This window comes from Anabrus simplex, chromosome 2, assembly GCF_040414725.1.
Source record: "Anabrus simplex isolate iqAnaSimp1 chromosome 2, ASM4041472v1, whole genome shotgun sequence".
NCBI classification, from domain to species: domain Eukaryota; kingdom Metazoa; phylum Arthropoda; class Insecta; order Orthoptera; family Tettigoniidae; genus Anabrus; species Anabrus simplex.
The window spans coordinates 1,193,791,915-1,193,808,833 of record NC_090266.1 but is presented as its reverse complement, the minus strand read 5'-3'; the positions used below and the strand labels follow the sequence as shown (position 1 = coordinate 1,193,808,833).

At 39.1% G+C, this 16,919-nt stretch overlaps 2 protein-coding genes across 2 annotated transcripts in view; one reads left to right on the top strand and one right to left on the bottom strand.

Moving 5' to 3' along the window:
- Adat1 (Adenosine deaminase, tRNA-specific 1) overlaps nt 1–16,919 on the top strand; it is a 278,918-nt gene that overhangs the window by 114,896 nt on the left and 147,103 nt on the right. The window lies entirely within an intron of this gene.
- LOC137498427 (uncharacterized) lies at nt 6,726–8,075 on the bottom strand. The gene is made up of 3 exons (XM_068225923.1): nt 7,948–8,075; nt 7,474–7,654; nt 6,726–6,989 (listed from the first exon to the last, which is right to left on the bottom strand). Exons 2-3 carry the CDS (start codon nt 7,649–7,651, stop codon nt 6,808–6,810), a joined length of 360 nt encoding a protein of 119 aa, XP_068082024.1. The 5' UTR covers nt 7,652–7,654; nt 7,948–8,075; the 3' UTR covers nt 6,726–6,807.

The following is a 16,919-nucleotide window of genomic DNA, read 5'->3' as shown; positions in this document are numbered from 1 at the left end:
CTAGCTCAGGCACAGAGAGAGAGAGAGAGAGAGAGAGTAAATACCATGCGGCTGACCTGGATTTCCCAATACATGCGACAACCAGCTGATTCACACCAACACACCATCTCACCCACACACCTAAAACTAATACACATAAAAGTGTTCACAGATAGTTCAGCAATGTCTTAACATTTTTTAATCTCGCTGCTTGATAAGGGTATTCAGTTCTGCAGGTGTGTTGAGTTGATTCTTTTTGCCATCAACAATATACACAATTATTCGACCGTCCTGGGTGTAGGTGTTCTGCATTCTGAAATATTCCCTTGCTTTGTTGAGCTTGTCATTTCTGGTGGCAGTCAAGGATTCTGTGATGAGTAGCTTAGTTCCGTTCAGCTTCCTTTTGGCTCTTCAGATTAGGTCACATTGGTGATATCTTAAAAACTTCATAATAGTAGGCCTATTAAGTAGTGAATATTTAAGATAACTTGAATATTATATTTAAGTGGTCTGCTTATTCAATACATATATAATTTATTAAATATAGTACATGTTTCTTCCCCCAAGGGACATCATCAGCTAGAATAAATCATACAGTATTTGAGATACAAAAGTTACATTAACAGATTGGTAAGAAAAATTAAAATACACTTTTATACACAAGGCCATTTAAAATAATTTATTACTGGGCGAGGTGGCCGTGCGGTTAGGGGTGGCACAGCTGTGAGATTGCATCTGGGAGATAGTGGGTTTGAGTCCCACTGTTGGCAGCACTGAAGATGGTTTTCCGTGGTTTTCCTTTTTTTTTGCAAGCTGCTTTAAGTCGTACCGACACAGATAGGTCTTATGACGACGGTATGAAGATGGGAAACCGCAGAAAACCCTCTTCAGGGCTGCCAACAGTGGGGTTCGAACCCACTATCTTCCGAATACTGGATACTGGCTGCAGTTAAGCAACTGCAGCTATCGAGCTCGGTAGTTTCCCATTTTCACACCAGACAAATGCTGGGGCTGTTCCTTAATTAAGGCTACAGCTGATTCCTTCCCACTCCTAGGCCTTTCCCATCCCATCGTTGCCATAAGACCTATCTGTGTCAGTGCGACGTAAAGCAAGTTGTAAAGGAAAAAAATTCTGTTAAAGTTTCAAGTCATATAGTCAATAAAATTGATGTGAATTGTTCATTGAAGTTCTTGATGACAAAGTTCGTGGAAACTAACATTCGTATTTGTAAAACTGTAAGATGAACATTGATGTGAGTTTAAAATATTTCTTGATAAAGGATCCATATGCCTTTGCTGGCGGGACCTAGTGTTTACAGTGCACTATGTCTTCTGGTATGGGCTAGAGCAATCTTGTTACTTTCATTGATCCGTCTCAGCTTTATCCTTGGCTTTGACAAAATGAAAGTGACTGAGGTATGAGTGATGCTAGTAATGCCATTCCTTCTGCAGCCAGTCCCTGCTATGAATGGTGTGAAAATATTGCTCATAGGGTAGGTTGTTGCATGCATTTCAGTGGGCTTGGCAGACTGATATGTAATAGCAACTTCTGGCTCGGTGAGGAAAGCAACGGGAAACTACCTCACTCCTCATTTCCCTAGTACGCCTCTTCAGTGATGCCTAGGCCATCTGTGACAGCTGATGGCGGAGCTGTTGAGGGTCCAACCAGCCTTCGGGCTGAGGACTAAACATACAAAGGATCCATAAGATCTTTGATAGAAATTCCTTTAAATTGCATTTAAGAATGAACGCTTCTGGATTCCAAGTCAAGACGGTGCCGAAGCAGTAAAGTTAGATGTAGAATTGAATAATTTTCAGTCTGAAATTAAAAGAAAACTAAGTATAAGTGAAGAGAGATGGAAGATGAAATAATATATGTGATCTAAATTGCGTTTCTTCCTTGTTATTGGCCCCAATGTGCGGAAGAGGACTCACCTCTGCTGAGGTATGTGTCTGTATGAATTCAAACAAGTAGTAGCTGCATTGAGCGGGGAGTGCAGAGTGGAAGTGGGAGGGCGTGTTCTGGGCGGAGGAACGATCCGAGAGTCACCGAGCTTGTGACATGTTAAAGTTTGACGTTTCTTTCTGACTTTCACTTTAATCAATTCCTCATATAATATGTTAATCTTCACAGAAATATCATTTATAATACCCGTTGGATTGTACCTCTGTCAAGATAAATGTAAATTTCCTCGTATATGTTCAATAAATGGCCTTTATTTAAAGTTTTCAAGATATTAAGGTCATTATCTATGTCTGTAAACATGTGGTTGAAGTCTGTCGTGTGATCACTCATGACCAGGTATCTGTTGTATTTCTTAGCCCCAGCATGTTCCTGATATCTTGAAACAAAGCTTCTTCCAGTCTGACCAACATACTCGTACGTAATTAAACAACTCGCACATTTCAATTTATATGTTGTTGTTGTTTGAGTCATCAGTCCATAGACTGGTTTGATGCAGCTCTCCACGCCACCCTATCCTGTGCTAACCTTTTCATTTCTGCGTAACTACTGCATCCTACATCTGCTCTAATCTGCTTGTCATATTCATACCTTGGACTACCCCTATCGTTCTTACCACCTACACTTCGTTCAAAAACCAATTCGATTCAGTGTCTCTTCATTTGTGATTCGATCTATCCATCTCACCTTCAGCATTCTTCTGTAACACCACATTTCAAAAGCTTCTACTCTCTTTATTTCTGAGCTAGTTATTGTCCATGTTTCACTTCCATACAATGCCACGCTCCACACGAAGGTCTTCAAAAACGGCTTTCTAATTCCTATATCAATGTTTGAAGTGAGCATATTTCTTTTCTTAAGAAAGCCTTTCCTTGCTTGTGCTAATCTACATTTTATGTCCTCCTTACTTCTGCCATCGTTAGTTATTTTACTACCCAAGTAACAATATTCATCTACTTCCTTTAAGACTTCATTTCCTAATCTAATATTTCCAGCACCACCTGCCTTCGTTCGACTGCACTCCATTACTTTTGTTTGGACTTATTTATTTTCATCTTGTACTCCTTACCCAAGACTTCATCCATACCATTTAGCAACTTCTCGAGATCTTCTGCAGTCTCAGATAAAATAACAATATCATCGGCAAATCTCAAGGTTTTGATTTCTTCTCCTTGGATTGTGATTCCCTTTCCAAATTTCTCTTTGATTACCTTTACTGCCTGTTCTATGTAAACATTGAAAAGGGGAGGGGACAAACTGCAGCCTTGCCTCACTCCTTTCTGGATTGCTGCTTCTTTTTCAAAGCCCTCGATTCTTACCACTGCAGACTGATTTTTATACAGATTGTAGATAATTCTTCGTTCTCGGTATCTGATCCCAATCACCTTCAGAATCTTAAATAGCTTGGTCCAATCGACATTATCAAATGCCTTTTCTAGATCTACGAATGCCATGTACGTGGACTTGTCCTTCTAGATTCAATCCTCTAATATCAGACATAAAGCCAGGATTGCTTCACGTGTTCCTACATTTCTTCTGAAGCCAAACTGATCTCCCAACTCAGCTTCAACTTGTTTTTCCATTCTTCTGTAAACAAAACGTGTTAAAATTTTGCAGGCATGAGATATTAAACTAATGGTGCGATAGTTTTCACACCTGTCAGCACTAGCTTTCTGGGGAATAGGTATAACAATATTCTGCCGAAAATCGGATGGGACTTCTCCTGTCTTATACATCTTACACACTAAATGGAATAACCTTGCCAAGCTGGTTTCTCCTAAGGCAGTCAGTAATTCAGAGGGAATGTCATCAATTCCAGGTGCCTTGTTCCTATTTAGGTCGCTCACAGCTCTGTCAAACTCTGACCTCAAAATTGGGTCTCCCATTTCATCAGCATCAACAGCCCCTTCTTGTTCCAGAACCGAATTATCTACATCTTCACCTTGATACAACTGTTGGATATGTTCCTGCCATCTTTCTGCTTTGTCTTCTTTCCCTAGAAGTGGCTTTCCATCTGAGCTCTTAATATTCATATACCTAGATTTCCTTTCTCCGAAGGTTTCCTTGATTTTCCTGTATGCAGCATCTACCTTTCCTAGGACCATACAACCTTTGATATCCTTGCACTTCTCCTTCAGCCAGTCTTCCTTAGCTACCTTGCACTTTCTGTCCATTTCATTCTTTAATCGCTTGTATTCTTTTCTGCCCTCTTCATTTCTAGCATTCTTGTATTTTCGTCGTTCATCAATCAGGTCTAGTATCTCCTGAGTTATCCACTGATTTTTAGTTGATCTTTTCTTCCTTCCTAACATTTCTTCAGCAGCCCTGCTGACTTCATTTTTCATGACTATCCACTCTTCTTCTATTGTGTTTCCTTCAGCCTTTTCATTTAGTCCTTGTGCAACATGTTCCTTGAAACAATCCCTCACACTCTTTTCTTTCAACTTGTCTAGATCCCATCTTTTTGCATTCTTTACTTTCTTCAATTTCTTCAGCTTCAGATGGCATTTCATGACCAACAAGTTGTGGTCAGAGTCCACGTCTGCTCATGGGAAAGTTTTGCAATCCAACACCTGAATCTCTGCCTAATCATAATGAAGTCTATTTGATACCTTCCAGTGTCTCCAGGTCCCGTCCACATATAAAGCCGTCGTTTGTGGTGTTTGAACCAAATATTGGCAAGGACTAAATTATGATCAGTGCAGAATTCAATCAGCCGACTTCCTCTTTCGTTCCTTTGTCCTAATCCAAATTCTCCTACTGTACTACCTTCTCTTCTTTGGCCTACCACTGCATTCCAGTTTCCCATCACAATTAGATTCTCGTCACCTTTTACATGTTGTATTAAATCTTCTATCTCTTCATATCGATGGCCTAGATTGAATAACTCGTATCTCAAAAAGTTCTTCCTAGCCATTATTTCCCTTAAGACTGGTCACGCCTCCCAGCCACCCATGAATACGCAGTCCATCAGAACAATGTTCATTGGGTTTATTTTCCTATGCTCATGCGTAAAGGAAAATGAACCTTATAAAATTATACTTGTAGGAGTCAGTAAGTACGTCACGGAGACATACTTTCCTATAGTACGGTACGGTAAGCTTCTTCACACGTCGGCATAGGAATAAAGAACATAACGAACATTGTTCTGATGGACTGCGTATTCATGTGTGGCTGGGAGGCTTAACCAGTCTTAAGGGAAGTAATGGATAGGAAGAACTTTGTGAGATACGAGGTTTTCATTCTAGGCCATCGATATGTTCTTTCGATTTCCTCATCCTCTGCTGAGCTAGTAGGCATATAGACCTGCACTATTGTGCTGGGCATTGGTTTGGTGTCTATCTTAATGACAATAATTCTTTCACTATGCTGGTCATAGTAGCTTACCCGCTGAGCTATTTTCTTATTCATTATTAAACCAACTCCTGCATTTTCTCTGTTTGATGTTGTGTTGATAATTCGGTAGTCGCCTGACCAGAAATCCTGTTCTTCCTGCCAACGTATTTCACTTATACCAACTACATCTAACTTCAGTCTATCCATCTTCCTTTTCAGATTCTCTAATCTACCACAACGATTCAAACCATTCCACGCTCTGACTCGCAGAATGTCAGTATCCATCTTCCTGATGATCACCCCCTCTCGTGTAGTCCCCACCCGGAGATCCGAATGGGGGACTAGTTTACCTCCGGAATATTTTACCCGGGAGGAAGCCATCATCAGTACATCATTCATACAGAGAGAGCTGCATGTCCTCGGGAGTTAGTTACGGCTGTAGTTTCTCGTTGCTGTCAGCCGTGTAGCATTATCAACACAGCTAAGCCATGTTGAGTATTATTACAAGGCCGTATCAGTCAATCATCTAGACTGCCACCCTTGCAACTTCCGAAAGGCTGCTACTCCCTTTCGATGAACCATTCCTTAGTCTGGTCTCTCAACAGATACCCATCCGATATGGTTGCACCTTCGGCTCGGCTATCTGCATCATTGGGACACGCAAGCCTCCCCACCGCGGCATGGTCACATGGTTCGCAGGGGTGGTTCATTTTATATATGCCCGAATTTTGAAATTTATTGTTATTAGGGCTTGGATGTTTAGTAAAAGTCATATTTTTTCTTTGTATCTATTTTCTTGCCTGATTGGATTTTGGTGCAAATCATGTGATTATCGTCACAGTTAAGTGATTTCTATTTGTCATATAACTGCATATTTTGGCTATTTTTGGTCATAAGGTCATATTTTCAGCTATTTTCGTAGAAATATATTTCTGTCTTATTTTGGCGGTTTGATGACAGCTCTAGCTGTGCAAAATCATCATCTTCAACGTACCGAATGCGAACTAGTGTTCACAAAACTGCTCCTCGGTATTATATTTGCAGTCAATACAAGTGGAATACCCTTTGTATAAAATGAAGGTAATAGACCTCACTGCACCTTTGAGCCGTTTATAGGGCATAAGGTGCTCTCGCAATTTACAATTATTTTTTTGTGTTTTCATGACTTAGTACAATGTGTACTGTCGATAGATTTTGCTTTTATAATTATTTATGTTCATTTGATCAGTCAAAATGGGTGGTACATTATTGTACCACTGCCCTATAATGGTCATGTAAAAACTGAAGTGGGCGTGGTACAATAATGTACCACCTCATTATCCTGAAAATATTACAGTACATTACGAGTACTTAATCACATATATGATCAAAGCACTTACAAAGTCAATCATTACTCATTATTATATAATTTTATTCAAAAAAGCACTCAAAATCAATCATACTCGTTATTATGTAATTTTATTGAAAAATATCAAATAATACATTCAAGCAGAATTTTCTTTTATGCATTGATATTTTACAGATTTACATTACACTGCACTAAACTTGAACTCGTCAGGCATTTTACCAAGTTTGGTCCAATGATATTGATCTGCTGGGGTAAGCTGATCATCTTCTTCCGATTCAGATGACGACTCCGGTATGATAATTCCTGCTGGCTTAGTTGTGTCACTAGCATTTGGCATGAAGTTTGGATCCACTGCAGAATCATCTGATGATAAATAATCAGAATCCTTTCAATACTGCAGACAAGAATTGAAAGTTTGGACTATAGTAACTAATAAACTAATACATTAACAATATATATTTAAGCCTATTTTCAGTCGAAGACCTGATCAGGAATGAATGCCCCATCTAGCTCCGAATTATTGAACTGGGCCGTCTGGAAAGGACTGTTATATACCTGCTCTTTTATGATTGAGGAAGTAAGTGAATGATTGAATGAATGAATGATGGAAATGATTATGGGGCCAAACTGGATTGAAACTGAAAGTGAAATGCAGGATAAAAAGGATCTGACTTTCACTTTTTCCAGAAAAATTTACAAGAAATAATCGAGACTTGAACCCAGGCTGACAGCGAAAGTGCAACATCTAATCATCCAGATCACACAGGGGCCCAAGGAACCAAGGAGTAAAATTCCAAAATGACAGACTAGGGGCAGTAGTCAAATTATCTAGAAAAAAAATGTTTACCTTCCAGACTAAGACCAATGTCCTTGTTGTTTTTCTGCCTCTTACATCGTGAATGGGATGGTATTACTGGAATACCATCGTCAGCATCATCATCTCCTCCATCATCCGTCTCATAGGCTTGGTTTTCAGAGATCGAGATCAAAAGATCTTCTACTTCATCTTTAGACAGACCCTTCATGACCTACCAAAGCAAAAGTACCATGACATAACTTGACTAAATTCATTGTATTGTCTTTAGGCTAATAATTGCAAAAGGTAATTATGCGTAGATCTATTGGTTAAAGGACCAAATTCACTATTACACCATTAATTATGTTACTATCTCTCCAAATTTTATTGTAAGAATATGTAATATCATTGTGTTAAATTTTCAGGTTAAGTATTTCTCCGTATTTATATTGCATATTTGTAAGTAATATAATACTATTTCATATATATGTGTGTAGTTATCTATCTTAACAAAAATGTACATACCTTGGAACAGTAAGAAATGCTTTACTTTCTTCGAAATTCACTTGTAAAGCGAAGACAAACACAAAGATACTTTCACAAGTTGACGTCCAAACGGGTGCGGTACAGGTATGTACCACTTCGCAATCGCATGCCACTGGAGAGAGAACAGCGGGTTGCTAGACCTCAAACTAGCTGGCAGCACAATCCACAAGTGCTGGTACATCATCCCATGCATTCGATACACACTTGTACCAAGACACATACATGATATCGTTAATACAAAAAGGTGGTACATTATTGTTCCACGCCCTATAAAGGGTTAACCCACCCGCTATACTCGGCAACCTGGTCTCCCAGGTATAGACAGAAACAATCCTGAGAAACCCATCCCAGCAGTGAGCTAATTATTTCTGGCAATCGCTCACTTGTCTTATTCAGATATTAGAACCCCAACCTCCTTTGACTCAAATATGTAAAATGGATTGATTTCTAGTTTTCTCGTATTTCAAACCACCAATGTAGAGTGCAGTCATGTTTTGACTTTTAAAACGTTCTGTGATCTGATAATCTTAGCGAAGTATTTTACAGGTGTGTATTTGCAAATGTTTGATAAGTGAATCAAGGACAATAGACTGTGAATAACTGCTATACATGTATATTCAGAAAATTAATATTAAAGTAAGAATAAAGAATTTAGTTAACAAATGTGTATCAGCAGAATTGCCCTTTAGATATTTAATTTAAAATGGCCATATTTAGATTAATCATTTTCTGATGATATTTTGTAAATTTTAAGGCCATATTTTGTCACTTTTGATACCATATTTGCTTGCTTATTTGGACTATTTTTTTTTTTTTTTTTTGGTCTTAAACATCCGAGCTCTAGTTATTATTAACGATATGCGTGTTACAGAATAATTTAGAGTTCGTGTTGTTGGTTCTAAAAGCGATTCTTAAATCTTTCTTTCTTTATTCGTGTCAGAAGTATCAATTTTACTTACAGATATTTAACAAAAACGTCTCTTAAATAAATTTGTAATCCTTTATAATTTACTGTTATTGTATGTGAATACGGAAAATTTCTTATTCTCTTCTTCTTTCTGTTCTTTCACTAAAGTAGTGATAGGTTTATATTTTTTGTTTTATTTATAATCCCACCGAGCTTGATAGCTGCAGTCGCTTAAGTGCAGCCAGTATCCAGTATTCGCAGACGTGCCAAGTGTCCCGATTTGAGCTGGAGACTCCCGATTTTTCATCGTTCCTCGTGATCTCCCGATCGCCGGGTCCGATCTCCCGATTTTCAGAGCAGTATCCGTAATTTTCGTATTACTTTAAACTCCCGCCGATTTCCTCGTTCTATCGATACATGGCTGAGTATGGCTGATCGATAGTAGTTCTAATAATGATACCAGACGGCAGTACGGGGCACGGTGGCCAGTCATGTGCTGCTCTTTGCTCTTTGCTCTTTGGTCATTCTCTTTGCAAGCGAGTCAAGCGAGTAACATTCTCTTTGGAGTAACCTAACCTCAGAAGTAGCACACCATAGTTGTTTTACCCGTAGAAGTGCTCATGTTCTGCCTTAATATTTGTTTTGGCCAAAATGTCAAAAAAGAAATATGATGCAGTGTATAAAAATGCTTGTAGGGAAGAGTTTCCATGTTTTAGTGAATCCAGAAAGGGACCAACGTTCACATTTTGTACTATATGTAGGTGTGATTTTTCAGTTGCACATGGCGGGAAATGCAATATACTCAAGCATATGCAAACAAAAAAACATAAGGAGAGTGTCCAGTGTGTAGAAAGAAACCAGAAACTGAACTTTTCATGTAAAAACCAAGATGTAAATCCTGTGACGAATGCCGAGGCATTATTTACGTCATATATAGTAGAACATAACCTGCCTGTAAATTGTGCCGATCACGCCGGACCTTTGTTTTGCAGAATGTTTCCTGATTCGGAAATCGCTAAACGATATGGGTGTGCTAGAACGAAAACAGTGGCTATCATTACAGAAATGTGTATGGAAGAAAGGGCGAAAATTGTATCACATTTGCAGGTGAATGCATTTTCTGTTGCTACTGATGGTAGCAATGAAAGCGACTTGAGGATATATCCCATTGTTGTAACATTTTTTAGGCCTGAACTCAATGAAATTCAGAGTTGTCTACTCTCTGTGCCTAATTTAGAAGGGGATGCTACTGGAGCTAACATTGCCAATCTTTTGGTCTCAACTTTTTGGCAATTTTGCATTCCATTAAAAAACTGCCTAGCTCTTGGTGCTGATAATGCTCCAGTAACGGTAGGATTAAAGAATGGTGTGGCAGGATGTTTGAAGCGGAAAAATAGTAACATAATCATCGTAGGCTGCTCTTGTCACCTAATTAATCTTGCTGCCGAGAAGGGTGCGGCGTGCTTGCCCGTAAATTTAGATGAAAGTATAATTGATATATTTTATTATCTGGAAAGGAGTGCAAAGAGGAAAGAAAAGTTCAGAGAATTTCAGACTTTACACAACACTGAGATCAGGAAAATTCTGAAGCATGTGCCTACTCAGTGGTTATCACTAAGAAGGTGTTTAGATAGGATTTTGCTTCAGTGGGACCCTTTGGTTACATTATTCAGGAGCGAAATTGTGAGTAAGGATTCTCAGATGGGAACTTTGAAGACTTACAAAATTCCTAAGCACAGTTTAAGTGCAGATGTGTCTTGTTTGTCTGAAAACGTTAAGGAATGTCATAACATTTCACCTCACTCCTCAGTTAAAAGGAAAACCCAGTCATCAGTTTCACTAAAAAAAAAATGAAACTACTGATCACACAAAGAGCCATGCATTGTCACATGAAGAACGACTTTTCATGTTCCTTTAATCAAATTTACATAAATCTTTTTGCCTTTTTCTCTCAAGTTTTATGGATATCTTTGAGAATCCAAACGTAGCTCTTCAGTCAAGTATGCCGCGCACATCCACTTATTGAGGTCACTTTTGGAGGAACTATTAAAGAATGTGATGGCAAGGTTTGTGAAACCAGACGTTATTAAAAGATCCTCCTCTCCCCTTGATGTAGATTATCATACTCCAGCAAATCAGAAGGATGATTGTGATTTGATGATAGGGAACTCTGCGTTTGTTTTAGTGAACACCTTGAAGTCTGAGGAAAAGTGCATATTCTTTAAGTCTGTTGGAAAGTGTTTCTCTTCATCATGTGACTACATGGTACACAAATTTCCATTCAAAGATGAAGTTTTAATTAATGCAGAAGTTGCAAATATTTCTGCTATGAGTAAGGCATCATTTTCTAGCCTTAGATTTTTCATTAACAAATGTCCGAACATTTTGACTCGTGAAACGGAACATTTGGATAAAGAAACTGATATTCTGCACTCTCATTTCTGTAATTTTCAGCTCAAAGAAACAGACCTGGCAAAAGGAAGAATTGATGTTCAATGGGCATTGGTAGGTCAGATGAAATCAGCTGATGGTGTACTTAAATATGACAGACTTTCTAAGGTGATGCTTGCTATTTTATCAATTCCACATAGCAATGCAGAATGTGAAAGGATTTTTAGCAGAGTCACAAAGACAAAAAACACAGTTCAGATCCTTGCTGTCTGAACAAACTTTGGAGAAACTTATAACCTTGAAATCAATTCAGCAAGGCAAGTGCTTTGAGCAAAAATTTAGTTCAGAGTTTCTGAAGAGGGCTAAGTCAACTACTGGTGTGTTGAACAACAGTTAGTCGTAATGTGATCACCATGTTGAAGGATGAGAAATCACATGTAAATGATGAAAAATAAAATATATGGGCAAATAGAATTGTTAATGTATTGAATTATAATGAATTTGTATATGTTCTGCCATCAGTGATGTGTCGTAATACGTCACAATTTGCTGCGAAATTTCTCCTGATTTTTCACTTTTGAAAGTTGGAATGTCTATATTCGGGAGATAGTGGGTTTGAACCCCACTGTCAGCAGCCCTGAAGATGGTTTTCCATGGTTCCCTATTTTCACACCAGGCAGATGCTGGTGCTGTACCTTAAGGCCATGAACGCTTTCTTCCCACTCCTAGCCCTTCCCTATCCCATCATCGCCATAAGACCTATCTGTGTCGGTGCAACGTAAAGCAACTTGCAAACAAACAAAAAATAATAATAATTATAACCCTGTCTACAAATTCTTTATTATAGCCATTGTTATATGCTATACAGTCTATGGTATTAATTACTTTTTATTAGATCCGGAGCTGAAAGAGGAATATTAAATGCTCTGTAGATCATACTACAGAAACCGGCTCTTTTATGAGCTCCTGGATCTATGGAATCATTTTTGATCATGTTAATGGTCTTTGTTGGTTTCCTAAAAATATTAAACGATAGGTTTTTATTATTTCTAGTAACTTTCAAGTCCAAATAATTCAAACTGTTATCTACTTCAGAATCAAGTGTGAACTTAACATATGGATCAAGAGAGTTAAAGTGATTTAATCTCACCGTTAGTTATTCTTTCATCTAATATTACAAAGATGTCATCTACAAATCTAGACCAGTGGTATAATCCTTCAAGTTTATCAACAATTTTAGTTTTTTCTATGTAGTACATGTAAATTTCGGCTAAGATACCCGATGCTGAGGCACCCATCTGAAGACCTTTTGTTCAGTAGACTTTGTTGTTAAACATTAAATAGTTATTATTCAAGACAAAGTTTAGGATGATTAAAAAATTTATTTATTTCTTGAAGGCTCAAGTGGTTAAATTGGCTCAAATGCTCTTTAATAATGTTAATAGTTTCTTTTATTGGAATACTAGGATGCATATTTTTAATATCAAATGAGTGTATTATGTGACTGGAATTTAACTCTAAATTTTTAGTAGTATTACAGAATTCTACAGAGTTCTTTATAGATTTATCGTTGTCATATCTGAAATGTGTTCTAGGAAATTCGCAAATATATTGTGACTCTTTATAAGTTGGACTAGTCTTGTAATTTATGATAGGTATGATTGGTACCCCTGGTTTATGTATTTTTGGCATCGCTCTAACGGTAGGAAGTCTTGGGTTCATATTGAACAGCTTTCTAGTTTCTTGTTCATTCATTAGAAATATGTTGTTTTTGAAAATTTGTTTCAACTTTTTTTTTGGTACCTACCACCCAATAGAAATGAAAGAAATTATTACAAAGATTTAAACTTGTGAACGACCGAGCTCGATAGCTGCAGTCGCTTAAGTGCGGCCAGTATCCAGTATTCGGGAGATAGTAGGTTCGAACCCCACTGTCGACAGCCCTGAAAATGGTTTTCCGGGGTTTCCCATTTTCACACCAGGCAAATGCTGGGGCTGTACCTTAATTAAGGCCACGGCCGCTTCCTTCCCATTCCTAGCCCTTCCCTGTCCCATCGTCGCCATAAGACCTATCTGTGTCGGTGCGACATAAAGCAACTAGCAAAAAAAAAAACTTGTGAACGTAGCAAATTTACTATATTGCTGCATTCTCACGGCATGCTTTGAGTACAGACTACTCTTGATTGCTCCCTGCGAGTGTGTGCTGCATTGCATCAGAGTACATTAGGAAATGCACGAGAACACAGATATCATCCTAACTTCTGATTAGGACTGTCAATGAGGACAATTGTTACAGTTATCAACACAAAATTTGAGCAGTGATGAAGACATTTAATTAATACAATGGTCACCAAATAAGAATTTATGTCAAACTCAAGTGAGCTGACTGGAAAGACAGGATGTATTCACTCACGCAAGGGAGGAGCAAGTAGCTACCTGGCAGGAAACAACAGCTTCTTTGTTCCATCCTCTGTCCTGTAAAGTTCTGTCATTAGCATTTGTGCTAGTGAGACGTGATTTACTTCACATGATCAGTGATAGTGATTATAACGTGCACAGTAGCGATTATCCATCGTGGTTGTACAAGATTGAACAAGTGTGTATATTGATGAAACATTTCTTTTAAAAAGGAAGTTGTTTGATAGTGTGTGTGTGTGCGCGCGCGCGTGTGTGTGTGTGCAGAAGTATAGCAAATGATTTCCAGGAAGTTCTATACCATCAAAACTTCACGACCATACTTTGTATCTAAACTGGATCTGTCTTAAACAGGAAAAGACATTGTCAAAAGAGGGTCTCAACTGACAAAAACTTGAAGATATGCGAGCCAGACTTCAGGTACTCTAGGCCTAATAGACGGCAGAGTAAACTGAATCTCCCTTGGGCATCTGTGGCAGAGTTTTAATTTATTTTATCGGGTAAACACCAAATGTGTCACCAGAGATATTTTACATGCCGACATCATACGATGTGGAGTGTGGAATGGACTTCTGTCTGCCCTTCAAAAATCTGACTACCTCTGATGGGTTTGAACCCACTATATTGGGATCAAGAGGCCGACATTCTACCGCTGATCTACATGGGAGCTGGTTGGTGCTACAGTCCATTCATAACTAATATTTAGATCTTTTGATTTTAATCATATTTGACATCGCTTGGTTTCACCTTGGTGGGTACATTCATTCTCAGAACACTTGGCACTGGGAGACTGAAAATCCCCATGCAATACACCTTCCATGCAGTAGCTACGAAGGTCGATCAAATATAAACAGGATTTTTGTTCCTGAACATCAATAGTTGGTAGGACTGGCTCTGTGCATCTGCTATGCTTAGGCGGGACCGTTAGGGGTGGGGAGAGCGTGCTGTTAGATATTTCCTGCCGTTTCATCAGAAACGCTCGCAATGTTGGTGCAAAAAGTGCATCCGTGCACTGCACAACGCATATTTATGAAATTTCTTTCTCGTGAAGGAGTTACAGCGGCGGAAATTTTCCAGAGATTGACTGCACAGTTTGATGATCAAACATTGTCAAGGACGCATGTGTTTGCCTGGCATAAAAAGTTCAAGGAAGGGCGAGAACGTGTGGAAAATCAGCAACACAATCGCCGTCCTCGGACCAGCATTACAGACGAAAACATTTGTGCGGTTAACGACATTATTGATGACGATTGACAGGTGACAGTATCAGAAATTTGCCGAACAATTCGGAATCAGCTATGGGAGTTGTCAAGCAATCCTCACAAATGACCTACAGTTCCGTAAAGTGTGTTCCGGATGGTCCCTCGCCTTTTGACGGAAAATCTGAAGTTGAGACGTTTGGAGGTCTGTCAGAGGCTTACAGCAACATTTGCGGAAGAAGGTGATACATTTTTGAGTCGGATCGTCACCTGCGATGAAACTGGGTCCACCACTACACTCCCGAATCCAAACGAGCCAGTAAGGAGTGGTGGAGGAAAGGGGAGGCAGCACCAGTGAAAGCCAAGACTCGACTGTCACCTGGCAAGGTTCTTGCAACCATTTTTTCGATCGACGAGGCATTTTGCTGATTGATTTATTGCATGAGCGACGTGCAATCAATGCTGCTTACTATGGCGAGCTGTTGAACAAGGCGAGGGTTGCATATCGCCGCAAAAGACGAGACCAACCGATTTGACAGATCATCCTCCTCCATGACAATGCGTGGCCCCATACTGCAGCTCTAACTGTCTCCAAGCTACAGGAAATGCACTAGACTACACTTGATCATCCTCCTTAGAGCCTGGATTTATCGCCCTGCGATTTCCATTTGTTCGGACCGCTTAAGCTCTAGGAGGGGAACGACTTGAAGATGACGAGAGTGTGGAAGACTTTGTGCACAACTGGCTGGTGACATGACCCTGTTCTTTTTACGATGGGGGCATCAAAAAGCTGCCCATTTGCTGGGACAAATGCATTTTCAAAGCAGGAAACTATGTGGAAAAATAAATGGTAATTGCCTTGCTTTTTTCAATAAATAAATTTAAATGAAGAATAAAATCCTGTTTATATTTGATCCCTCCTCGTATCAGTTCCAGAAGGAACATTTTCATACATTCATGATGTCTGGGGAGAAAAGAAAGGAGAACAAGCAGGCTGTGATTAAGAAATTTAAGAGTGGTACTTACATTCTGACTGCAAATACCAAAAAAATGATAAAGCAGGAAGTGAAGCCATACATGGAGTGCAGTTAGTGGACAAAAAATAATTGGGTCCATACAATTTTATGAAACACAATACCTGGACACTACTTTGCCTGTTTCTCTGAAAACCGTAAAAGTAGGTAGTGAGACAAAAAACTAATAACTATAGTATTTTGCATATCTTCTTTAACATGTTGATTGAGGAAGAGAGAGAGAGAGAGACTATGGCTAGTTTCAGCAAGATGGTACATAACGCCCGTACTACATGTAGTTCTATGGCTGCAATTAAAAATGTGTTTAGTGATTGGATAATTACTAGGAGATTATGGTTAGCTACTCATTCTCGAAATTTCACTATGCGTGGAAACAGTTTATTTTAACAGTCTGCATGCAGCTGAAGGTCCAGAAAACAAAATTAGGAGAGAGATAAGTGAAATAACGGAAGATAAATTATGATGTGTCGCAGAATTTTCTTTGAAGATGCCAGGTCTGCACAAACGAAAACAGAAATAATTTCAGCAACTGCTATAACATTAAGGTAAGAAAAAGGACATCATTGCCTGCTTTCCATTGGGCTGCTTCCTAATTCCTTCTTGTTGAAGAGAACACCTGTCTCCAGCGGAAAGGACCAGTTCAGGGCCCTGCACTGGGTTGGGCAAGCCATGTTTCCAGAAAGCTGCTGCTGTGCAAGTGAGCAGTAGCACTGGAGAGATCTGGCTGGAGCAGTTCCAATACAGCTGGGTACTAGCACTGTAGTGTCGAGTAGGGAGTTGATCAGTCGGCCCTGGTCGGTTACTACTTGCAAGCAGACTTGCTTTGCATTGGCAAGACTCATGCCTGCAGCACTCCTCGCTGCGTTATGAATGTATGTAATGATAGCGCTGGCTGGAAAGCTTCCATGCATCCTTTTGTATGGTTACTTTCAATCTACAATTGTCACAAAAATAAACTTCTAGTATATGTGCAGTTACAGTTTTATTGCAAATTTGCTAGACTAC

Excerpts from the sequence above, each read along its gene's own strand:
- LOC137498427 (XM_068225923.1), bottom strand. The coding sequence starts at position 7,651 with ATGAAGGGTCTGTCTAAAGATGAAGTAGAAGATCTTTTGATCTCGATC. Across the intron at positions 6,990-7,473 it reads CATTGGTCTTAGTCTGGAAG|ATGATTCTGCAGTGGATCCA; the intron begins GTAAACATTTTT and ends ATTTATCATCAG.